Source organism: Salvelinus namaycush, chromosome 3 (assembly GCF_016432855.1).
Source record: "Salvelinus namaycush isolate Seneca chromosome 3, SaNama_1.0, whole genome shotgun sequence".
Taxonomy (NCBI): Eukaryota; Metazoa; Chordata; class Actinopteri; order Salmoniformes; family Salmonidae; genus Salvelinus; species Salvelinus namaycush.
In genome coordinates this window covers 86,587,015-86,599,722 of record NC_052309.1, presented here as the reverse complement: position 1 = coordinate 86,599,722, position 12,708 = coordinate 86,587,015, and the positions used below count along the sequence as shown (strand labels likewise).

General features: G+C 41.1%; 1 protein-coding gene across 1 annotated transcript in view; it reads right to left on the bottom strand.

The window, feature by feature from the left end:
- The window catches only part of LOC120044697 (ethanolamine-phosphate cytidylyltransferase-like), a 44,262-nt gene extending 36,036 nt beyond the window's left edge, over nt 1-8,226 (bottom strand). Inside the window, exon 1 of the mRNA XM_038989374.1 lies at nt 8,105-8,226. Coding sequence (XP_038845302.1) covers nt 8,105-8,226 — 122 coding nt within the window. The remainder of the gene's footprint in view (nt 1-8,104) is intronic.
- Between the last annotated feature and the right edge of the window lie 4,482 nt (nt 8,227-12,708).

The following is a 12,708-nucleotide window of genomic DNA, read 5'->3' as shown; positions in this document are numbered from 1 at the left end:
CAATAACACCAGCTAGATCCTCGTAGAGAATGGTAGAGTGGTACAATAACACCAGCTAGGTCCCAGTAGAGAATGGTAGAGTGGTACAATAACACCAGCTAGGTCCTAGTAGAGAATGGTAGAGTGGTACAATAACACCAGCTAGGTCCCAGTAGAGAATGGTAGAGTGGTACAATAACACCAGCTAGGTCCTAGTAGAGAATGGTAGAGTGGTACAATAATACCAGCTAGGTCCCAGTAGAGAATGGTAGAGTGGTACAATAACACCAGCTAGGTCCTAGTAGAGAATGGTAGAGTGGTACAATAATACCAGCTAGGTCCCAGTAGAGAATGGTAGAGTGGTACAATAACACCAGCTAGATCCTCGTAGAGAATGGTATAGTGGTACAATAACACCAGCTAGATCCTCGTAGAGAATGGTAGAGTGGTACAATAACACCAGCTAGGTCCCAGTAGAGAATGGTAGAGTGGTACAATAACACCAGCTAGGTCCTAGTAGAGAATGGTAGAGTGGTACAATAACACCAGCTAGGTCCCAGTAGAGAATGGTAGAGTGGTACAATAACACCAGCTAGGTCCTAGTAGAGAATGGTAGAGTGGTACAATAACACCAGCTAGGTCCCAGTAGAGAATGGTAGAGTGGTACAATAACACCAGCTAGGTCCCAGTAGAGAATGGTAGAGTGGTACAATAACACCAGCTAGGTCCCAGTAGAGAATGGTAGAGTGGTACAATAACACCAGCTAGGTCCCAGTAGAGAATGGTAGAGTGGTACAATAACACCAGCTAGGTCCTAGTAGAGAATGGTAGAGTGGTACAATAATACCAGCTAGGTCCCAGTAGAGAATGGTAGAGTGGTACAATAATACCAGCTAGGTCCCAGTAGAGAATGGTAGAGTGGTACAATAACACCAGCTAGGTCCTAGTAGAGAATGGTAGAGTGGTACAATAATACCAGCTAGGTCCCAGTAGAGAATGGTAGAGTGGTACAATAACACCAGCTAGATCCTCGTAGAGAATGGTATAGTGGTACAATAACACCAGCTAGATCCTCGTAGAGAATGGTAGAGTGGTACAATAACACCAGCTAGGTCCCAGTAGAGAATGGTAGAGTGGTACAATAACACCAGCTAGGTCCTAGTAGAGAATGGTAGAGTGGTACAATAACACCAGCTAGGTCCCTAGTAGAGAATGGTAGAGTGGTACAATAACACCAGCTAGGTCCTAGTAGAGAATGGTAGAGTGGTACAATAACACCAGCTAGGTCCTAGTAGAGAATGGTAGAGTGGTACAATAACACCAGCTAGGTCCCAGTAGAGAATGGTAGAGTGGTACAATAACACCAGCTAGGTCCCAGTAGAGAATGGTAGAGTGGTACAATAACACCAGCTAGGTCCCAGTAGAGAATGGTAGAGTGGTACAATAACACCAGCTAGGTCCCAGTAGAGAATGGTAGAGTGGTACAATAACACCAGCTAGGTCCTAGTAGAGAATGGTAGAGTGGTACAATAATACCAGCTAGGTCCCAGTAGAGAATGGTAGAGTGGTACAATAACACCAGCTAGGTCCTAGTAGAGAATGGTAGAGTGGTACAATAATACCAGCTAGGTCCCAGTAGAGAATGGTAGAGTGGTACAATAACACCAGCTAGGTCCTAGTAGAGAATGGTAGAGTGGTACAATAATACCAGCTAGGTCCCAGTAGAGAATGGTAGAGTGGTACAATAACACCAGCTAGGTCCCAGTAGAGAATGGTAGAGTGGTACAATAACACCAGCTAGGGCCTAGTAGAGAATGGTAGAGTGGTACAATAACACCAGCTAGGTCCCAGTAGAGAATGGTAGAGTGGTACAATAACACCAGCTAGGTCCTAGTAGAGAATGGTAGAGTGGTACAATAACACCAGCTAGGTCATAGTAGAGAATGGTAGAGTGGTACAATAATACCAGCTAGGTCCCAGTAGAGAATGGTAGAGTGGTACAATAATACCAGCTAGGTCCCAGTAGAGAATGGTAGAGTGGTACAATAACACCAGCACATGTCACATGTCACATGTGATGACAAAGTACACTTACTGTATGTTTTTTTAACTGACATATTTTCAAATATACAATCTCTAAGTGTTCGTGCACTTACTGTACATTTAAATTGGTAGATTGAGCATCAATGTCTAAAATCAATCATGTACCCCATTTTGGAGCAATCGTGTGGTTAAGGGGATCATTTAACTGTTTTGTGACAGAGAGCACCCTCAGAGGAAGTAGACAGACAACAGAAGAGCACAAGCCAACAAAAAATAAATCCCAAAACCATCTAATTTCCATAACTGGCTGAGACCCCTAGTCTGGCTGATACCAGTCATCCTGACTTCAGAGTCTGGCTGATACCAGTCCTCCTGACTTCAGAGTCTGGCTGATACCAGTCCTCCTGACTTCAGAGTCTGGCTGATACCAGTCCTCCTGACTTCAGAGTCTGGCTGATACCAGTCCTCCTGACTTCAGAGTCTGGGAAGCTGTTTGATGTTGTCAGCACCAAACGTCGATAATGAACGGAACTGTGCCTTTACTGGTTGGTTGTCCTCTGTGTATCTCTCACTCAAACACACACAGCCACTCAGAGCCTCCAAGTGTCTTCCCCTTGTTTAACAACTGTTGGGATTTCAAATCCAAACAACCAGAGCTCTCAACCCCCAATATTTATATTTTTTGAAAGAACCAATCAATATGCCTACTCTGAGACGGATCAAATATAAAATTATAACGACTGGCTCTCCAAACCATTGGGGCACAGCGCGCTGTGTACAACGTTGGTCTGTACAACGTTGGTCTGTACAACGTTGGTCTGTACAACATTGGTCTGTACAACGTGGGTCTGTACAACGTTGGTCTGTACAACGTTGGTCTGTACAACGTTGGTCTGTACAACGTTGGTCTGTACAACGTTGGTCTGTACAACGTTGGTCTGTACAACGTGGGTCTGTACAACGTTGGTCTGTACAACGTTGGTCTGCACGTCAGCCAGGCTAGCAACCCTCCAGCAAGACAGCACAAACATTTGTTCTCATTTTTCTTGTTGGTCAAATCTTTGTTTGATGCCTGCGTCTAATGGTCTCTTGTATTTACCACAAAAACTTCATATGATATCACTCTCATAAAGATCATCTATGCTGTTATTAAAATGTGCTTGTATATACTATCTATACATGATATACCATGTACCATAGATACATGACACAGGCCTATAAAGGCTTCTTGTGCTATCTCTCTCATAAAGATAATCCATGGTGTCATTACATCTGTTAGGATTATTACTACTGGGGATTTACTGACAGACATCACCTCAGAATGACTCTTCCTCTGACTGAGATTATTACTACTGGGGATTTACTGACAGACATCACCTCAGAATGACTCTTCCTCTGACTGAGATTATTACTACTGGGGATTTACTGACAGACATCACCTAAGAATGACTCTTCCCCTGACTGAGATTATTACTACTGGGGATTTACTGACAGACATCACCTCAGAATGACTCTTCACCTGACTGAGATTATTACTACTGGGGATTTACTGACAGACATCACCTCAGAATGACTCTTCACCTGACTGAGATTATTACTACTGGGGATTTACTGACAGACATCACCTCAGAATGACTCTTCCCCTGACTGAGATTATTACTACTGGGGATTTACTGACAGACATCACCTCAGAATGACTCTTCCCCTGACTGAGATTATTACTACTGGGGATTTACTGACAGACATCACCTCAGAATGACTCTTCACCTGACTGAGATTATTACTACTGGGGATTTACTGACAGACATCACCTCAGAATGACTCTTCCTCTGACTGAGATTATTACTACTGGGGATTTACTGACAGACATCACCTCAGAATGACTCTTCCTCTGACTGAGATTATTACTACTGGGGATTTACTGACAGACATCACCTCAGAATGACTCTTCCCCTGACTGAGATTATTACTACTGGGGATTTACTGACAGACATCACCTCAGAATGACTCCTCACCTGACTGAGATTATTACTACTGTGGATTTACTGACAGACATCACCTCAGAATGACTCTTCCCCTGACTGAGATTGTAAACTGAATGTTTATAGGCTGTGTTCTGGGTCGTCTTCATTAGGGCACACACGTTTTCAAACATTTTGCAACGGTAAATGAAAATGAGCATCCAGGTAGTCCCTTCCTGTTTCAGTATGTTTTTTTCCTTCTGATTGTTGCCTAATGAACACAACACAGCCTGGCAGCAGTTATGTGAAAGCCTGAGTGAGGAGTGTCAGTGGACTTTAGAGCTCAGTTGACGATGTTGCTAACTTGGACCCTGGCTACCTTCTGTCACTGGAAACCAATTAAGAACAGACTGTCTCAAACTTCAACCCTAAAGGCAGGACAGTGTCTAGATTAGGGTTGCAAAATAAATTCCCTGGTTTTCCAGAAATCGTGTTTGAATTCCGGATTTCCTGCTTATTCCCTCCTGATTCCGTGAATCCTCCAACAGGGATTTCCTGCTTATTCCCTCCTGATTCCGTGAATCCTCCAACAGAGATTTCGGGAAAACCAGAGAATTTATTGAAAGTTCACTGAATTTTGCAAACCTACAATAGCTAGTCCGGATAGATAGTCAAACAGATAAGGTCTCACTGACACTAACAAGTGACACTCCAACAATTTATAGTTTAGCAAATTTAAGGCTAGATTCAATCAGATCAAGCGTTAATTAGTTAACCGCATAGCTGATGTTTTGGCGGTGTCGGAGGTGTAACTGCATTAGAGCCGTCAAAGCAGAGTGTCTGCTAGCGTGGTCATTGTCACAAAGCCACACCCCTCCCACTCGCGTTAGAAGTTCAGAATGAGTAAGTGTAGGCTATTTCGGAAAAATTACACTCAAATTGAAAATCACAAAACAAAATGATGAGGATTTCTATCAGCCTAATAGAGGGGCAGATTACAGCTCACATTCTAGTGCTCAAACTTCTAAACAAGTTGGGATTTCTCTTAATGCGACTCCATGCAGCCAATGGCAATGTCCGCTTTAGGTATAATGCCACTTGTGGATTTGACAGCTCTCACTTCCAACACTGCCAAAACAAGCGCCATGTGGGTCTTGGCTAGCGCAGATCTGACAGAATCTAGCCTAAAGTCTCACTGACAGACAAAAAAAATATATTTCCTTTCCTGAGTCAATCGGCCCAGTGCCGCTCCTAGGGCCTGCTACAGCTGATGCTGATGGTGCTAGATGTCAACAAGAATATGGTGATGCTGCTGCAATGTATGGCCAAACAATGTACTGTATTTAGTGAGGACAGACGAGTGAGTCCGCAGGGCATGAACTTTCATGGACATGGCAGGTGTGGGCCGAAGGGGTTAGAAGGGTTAGTGAAATGAGCTCTGTTGACACAGGCTCGCTTTGGGAACTCACCCCACCGATTAATATTCTGGCATCCGAAACATTCTGCAACATTCCATCTAACCACGGCTAGGTGGCTGCACCAAAATGACTGGAATTCTCCCAGAGAAAGCCGCCGTAATGCAGATCTTCACGCGCATCAATTCAAAGCGTGTTTGTTTCCTACGTTCGCGACGTGGGTCAGGTGCATGTCCTATAGCTGCTGACTCTGCCCCAGGGGGAGGTTGTGTGTGACGGTGTTTCTCATGGCAGAAACACTCGACAATGTCACTGTTTAGTTTCCACACACTACCACTCCGTTTTGAAACAAACTCTGACCACGGAACAATGGCAGGCTTGTTAGTGTTTCCGCTGCCCGTACGCTCGGCTGCTTCATAAGCAGGTTACAACACTGAGGAAGAGGGTACTGTGGTCTATACGCCTACAGCACAACACAGTGGGTGTCAGGGAGGTGGAGCGAGTTATAGTGCAGGCCTATGGGGTGCTGTTTGTAACATGCTGTATTTTGTGAAAACTATGAATTCCGTGCAACAAAATACAAACATGCAAAGAAATATAGCATGCAACAAACGCCCTTGTTCCTGGAGAGAGGGACAGATGTTGAAGACTTGAGTGCTGACACTGTACTCTGAAGTGTGTTGGAAGGAATGTGGACTGTTGACACTGGGTATTATCTCAGAGGTCCCTCTTCCTGTCTTGAATTACCGGACTTTTGGTGGTATTTAGGTGGTATTCCGTGCACTGTGTACAGGAATCTACAGGTAATTCTAGATCAAATATCTGAAATCCACAGCAAAACAAGTAGAGTCAAGTTGTACACTTGTACAATAGTGTTCAACTGCAACCTGCAATTCGGGGCGTTCCTGCATGTGTGTGTTCCCCCTCAAGCATCCCACTGGTTCCTTCATGAACATCCCCCCATCGAGCATCCCATTCATTCCTGCATGAACGCCCCTTTTCGAGCACCCTATTGGTTCCTGCATGAACGCCGGGAGGCTAGGGCAACACTGTGTGCTAGTTAAATAACTAGTTAGCAACACCGTGTGCTAGCTTGCTAGTTAGCTAGCACATGGTGTCGACCCCGCCTGCTGTGTACCGGAGAAAAAAACGTGCTCGGCAGGCGGGGGCGAAGGACACTATCTACCGGTCGCCCAAGCCTCCCCACTAGCACAGCAGATTGGAAACTAGGGCAACACCATGTACTAGCTAGCTTGATATTCTGAACAAAAATATAAACGCAACATGTAGTGTTGGTCCCATGTTTCATGAGCTAAAATAAAAGATCCCAGATTTTTTGTGCACAAATTTGTTTACATCCCTGTTAGTGAACATTTCTCCTTTACCAAGATAATCTACCCACCTGACAGGTGTGGCATATCAAGAAGCTTATCAAACAGCATGATCATTACACAGGTGCACCTTATGCTGGGGACAATAAAAGGCCACTCTAAAATGCGCAGCTTTGTCACATAACACAATGCCACAGATGTCTCAAGTTTGAGGGAGCGTGCAATTGGCATGCTGACTGCAGGAATGTCCACCAGAGTTGTTGCCAGAGAAATGTATGTTAATTTCTCTACCATAAGCCGCCTCCAATGAGGTTTTAGAGAATTTGGAAGTATGTCCAAACGGCCTCACCACCACAGACCACGTGTAACCACGCCAACCCAAGAACTCCACATCCGGCTTCTTCACCTGCGGGATCATCTGAGAGCAGCCACCCAGACAGCTGATGAAACTGAGGAGTATTTATGTCTGTAATAAAGCCCTTTTCTGGTGAAAAACTCATTCTGATTGTGTAACAGAGTCCTCCTGCTGTGTAAGGGAGTCCTCCTTAGGACTAGCTGGCTAAGCTAGCACACGGTGTACTTCTCTCCCACCTGCTGAACACCTGCCCTCGCCGTCGTTACCTGAACTGCGGGAAAACAGTGCCTGTCAGGCAAGCGGTGAAGGACACTGTCTACCGGTGTAGCTACCGTTGTCACCCCACCCCTTCTTCTGTGGCGTTTATCAGTTGCTGGCATCCAAAGTTATTGTGCATTAACGCCACCAACTGTACTGGAGCACCCCTACCTCCTGCCTCTCCCTAACTTAAACATTTACCTATATAAGTATATAGAGGGGTTCCTGCCGATGCAGGAATGTCCATATGCAGGAACACCCCGAATTGCCGGGCACAATTGCACCCTTCTCCACTTGTATGCACACTATGCGTGAATGCAGTTTGCCTAGGCTACGGTCGCCGTGCATAGCCTACCCTATCGCTCGAATAACATGCAAAGTGAATACCCTGGTGGCATGTTGCCATTACCGAGAGTAAGACTGGAAGGTAAACATACCTGGCATGTGATGCGGCAGCCTATTGAAACACCTTTCTGTTTTGACAGGCGGGATACCGACGGAATGGAACAAGCATGCGCTGCTGTTTATGGCAGTATTTCTAAGTGCATTGGCTATGGACAGTTCACTGGACATCAGATACATGGTGAAATGATGCTACGTTTTCCCCACATTCAAATATACCATCTTTGAAATATACTATATTTGTGTAAGTATCATAGAGGTGGGCATGCCTCATTTAATTGTATGCATGCTCAGGGCAACAATGTAGCAACACAGGCCTTATATCTAGCTGTCACTGTAATGTTATTCTGTATCACTCACCACCCGTCACACCACACCCGGATGGTTCGTCTTCTCTTCTCCGGACTGCAAGCTGTAGCGCCAAGGTTCGTCCCTGCATCTTTCCCTGTTGTGTTCATTGGGTGATGTCCGTTCTTGATCATTTTGTGCACGAAAAGACTACGATGATATTATATATGATATTTCAACGTAGCCTATATCCTGGACAAGCAACCCCTAGTAATAGCACGAACGAAGACACAAATATACCTGCACCGTTCGATTTTATGTATAGGCTTTATCTAGTGTATGTCCCTTTGTATGATAGCCGGTTTCTGCATAGAAGTGACGCCTGAGCAGCAGAACCGTGGGACAACGCCTCCTATCCCGGGGAAGTGGCGTCACATGGCATTGGATCGTACGATGACTGCTAGAGGATAGCCGACATATTGTTACATAATAGAGGCATGCTCCACTGTCATGTGATTAGATCTGGATTCACACGTAAGGCTAACCATGTGTATACACATTAAGAATATAGTTACAGTGTGAAACTAAAATGAAATAGAAGAGGACATCTGGTCCCTGTTCTTCACATTCATTCTTTAACATATAGGCTACAATAGGCTACATCCATAATCCATCAAATAGCAGGTCCCAGAGCCTGCAAGTCACTTAGAATAGAATATAACCTACATATATACAATATAATAGACAGATGTAGAATAGAAAAGTCACGTATAGAATATAATATACACGTATAGAATATAATAAACACTTATAAAATAGAACAGAATATACATGAATAGAATAGAATATACACCTATAGAATAGAATATACACATATTCCTGTAGAATAGAATATAATATACACATATAGAATAGAAAATACACATATACCCGTAGAATATAGTATAGAATATAAACATATATAATAGAATATAAACATATGGAATAAAAAAGAATATACACATATAGAATAGAATGTACACATACAGAATAAAATTGAATATACATGTATAGAGTAGAAAATACACACATAGAATAGAATATATACATATAGAATAGAATAGAATATACACTTATAGAATAAAATATAATATACACATATAGAATAGAATATACAAGTACAGAATAGAACATACACATATACCTGTAGAATATAATATAATATACACCTATAGAATATACATATATAGAATAGAATATACACATATAGAATAGACTAGAATCTACACATATACCTGTAGAATATAATAAAATATATAAGTAAATAATAAAATAGAATATACACGTATAGAATAGAATATACATGTATAGAATAGAATATACACGTATAGAATAGATAGAATATACACATATAGAATAGAATATACACATACAGAATAGAATATATACGTATAGAATAGAATATACACATATAGAATAGAATATATACGTATAGAATAGAATATGTACATCTAGAATAAAATAGAATATACATATATAGCTGTAAAATAGAATATACACATATAGAATAGATTAAACATATAGAATAGAATATACATATGTAGATATGACTAGAATCTACACATATACCTGTAGAATAGAAGAAAATATATAAGTAAATAATAAAAAGAATATACACGTATAGAATAGAATATACACATATAGCATATACACGTATAGAATAGAATATACACATGTAGAATAGTATATACACATATAGAATCAAATAGAATATACACATATAGAGTAAAATAGAATATACACATATATCTGTAAAATAGAATATACACATATAGAATAGAATATACATATATAGAATAAAATAGAATATACACATGTAGAGTGAAATAGAATATACACATATAGAATAGAATATACAAGTATAGAATAGAATATACACATATAGAATAGAATATACAACTATAGAATAGAATATACACACACAGAATAGAATATACACGTATAGAATGGAATATACACATATAGAATATACAGTTGAAGTCGGAAGTTTACATACACTTAGGTTGGAGTCATTAAAACTCGTTTTTCAACCACTCCACAAATTTCTTGTTGACAAACTATAGTTTTGGCAAGTCGGTTAGGACATCGACTTTGTGCATGACACAAGTCATTTTTTACAGACAGATTATTTCACTTATAATTCACTGTGTCACAATTCCAGTGGGTCAGAAGTTTACATTGACTAAGTTGACTGTGCCTTTAAACAGCTTGGAAAATTTCAGAAAATGATGTCATGGCTTTAGAAGCTTCTGATAGGCTAATTGACATAATTTGAGTCAATTGGTGGTGTACCTGTGGATGGATTTCAAGGCCAACCTTCAAACTCAGTGCCTCTTTGCTTGACATCATGGGAAAATCAAAAGAAAACAGCCAAGACCTCAGAAAAAAATTGTGGACCTCCACAAGTCAAACGCCTGAAGGTACCACGTTCATCTGTACAAACAATAGTACGCAAGTATAAACACCATGGGACCACGCAGCCATCATACCGCTCAGGAAGAAGACGTGTTCTGTCTCCTAGAGATGAACGTACTTGGTGCGAAAAGTGCAAATCAATCCCAGAACAACAGCAAAGGACCTTGTGAAGATGCTGGAGGAAACAGGTGAAAAAGTATCTATGTCCACAGTAAAACGAGTTCTATATCGACATAACCTGAAAGGCCGCTCAGCAAGGAAGAAGCCACTGCTCCAAAACCGCCATAAAAAAGCAAGACTACGGTTTGCAACTGCACATGGGGACAAAGATCGTACTTTTTGGAGAAATGTCCTCTGGTCTGATGAAACAAAAATAGAACTGTTTGGCCATAATGACCATCGTTATGTTGGAGGAAAAAGGGGGATGCTTGCAAGCCAAAGAACACCATCCCAACCGTGAAGCACAGGGGTGGCAGCATCATGTTGTGGGGTTGATTTGCTGCAGGAGGGACTGGTGCACTTCACAAAATAGATGGCATCATGAGGTAGGAAAATTATGTGGATATATTAAAGGAACATCTCAAGACATCAGTCAGGAAGTTAAAGCTAGGTCGCAAATGGGTCTTCCAAAATGGACAATGACCCCAAGCATACTTCCAAAGTTGTGGCAAAATGGCTTAAGGACAACAAAGTCAAGGTATTGGAGTGGCCATCACAAAGCCCTGAACTCAATCCTATAGAAAATTTGTGGGCAGAACTGAAAAAGCGTGTGCGAGCAAGGAGGCCTACAAACCTGACTCAGTTACACCAGCTCTGTCAGGAGGAATGGGCCAAAATTCACCCAACCTATTGTGGGAAGCTTGTGGAAGGCTACCTGAAACGTTTGACCCAAGTTAAACAATTTAAAGGCAATGCTACCAAATACTAATTGAGTGTATGTAAACTTCTGACCCACTGGGAATGTGATGAAAGAAATAAAGCTGAAATAAATCACTCTCTACTACTTTTCTGACATTTCACATTCTTAAAATAAAGTGGTGATCCTAACTGACCTAAGACAGGGAATTTTTACTAGGTTTAAATGTCAGGAATTGTGAAAAACTGAGTTTAAATGTATTTGGCAAAGGTGTATGTAAACTTCCAACTTCAACTGTACACGTATAGAATAGAATATACACATATAGAATAAAATAGAATATGCACATATAGAATAGAATATACACGTTTAGAATAAAATGTACACATATAGAATAAAATAGAATATACACCTATACCTGTAGAATAGAATAAAATCTACACGTATATAATGAAATAGAATATACACGTACAGAATAGAATATACACGTATAGAATAGAATATACACATATAGAATAGTATATACACATATAGAATATACACATATAGGGTAAAATAGAGTATACACATATAGAATAGAATATACACGTGTAGAATAAAACATAGTATACACGTATAGAATAGAATATACACGTATAGAATATACAAATATAGAATAGAATATACACATATACCTGTAGAATAGAATAGAATATACACCTATAGAATATACATATATAGAATAGAATATACACATATACAATAGAATATACACATATACCTGTAGAATAGAATAGACACAGAATAGAATACAATATACACATATAGAATGGATACTTAAATGTCCCCTGCCCAACCTGGAAATACACACACGTTGAGAGGCACAGGGTCAGCCAAGGAGCAGCGCCCCTGGCTGGAGAGCAGTTTAGGGGTGAGTGCCTTGCTCAAGGGCATAACGACAGATCAATAGACGATTCAATAGCCTGTTTCTCTCTTAGTTTCTAAGCCCGGATGGGGATGCTTTTCATTTTCTAATGCATGGTGTATTCACAACTAAACGAGTGAGGATTTGCAACAAAACAAGTGATAATTTTGCTACAGTGTGTAGCAAAACGTTTTTGCAAAGTAAAAACGTGTCTTATTGGACAAAGTAAAGATAGTCCCTCCCTGTTCCGCAAAAAAATAAATAATTTGGTACCTAGTGAATACACCCCAGGGCCCAGCCCACCATGTTTCTAGTTAATACACCACAGTCCATTCTGGGTGATGTGGACACAAGCAGGGGATTCCTCTACCGTACCTCCTGCTGGGTCATGTGGTGCCGCCACCTTGGGTAAAAACCTGTTAAATCAAATCAAAGTTTATTTGCCTATTTGTGCGCCAAATA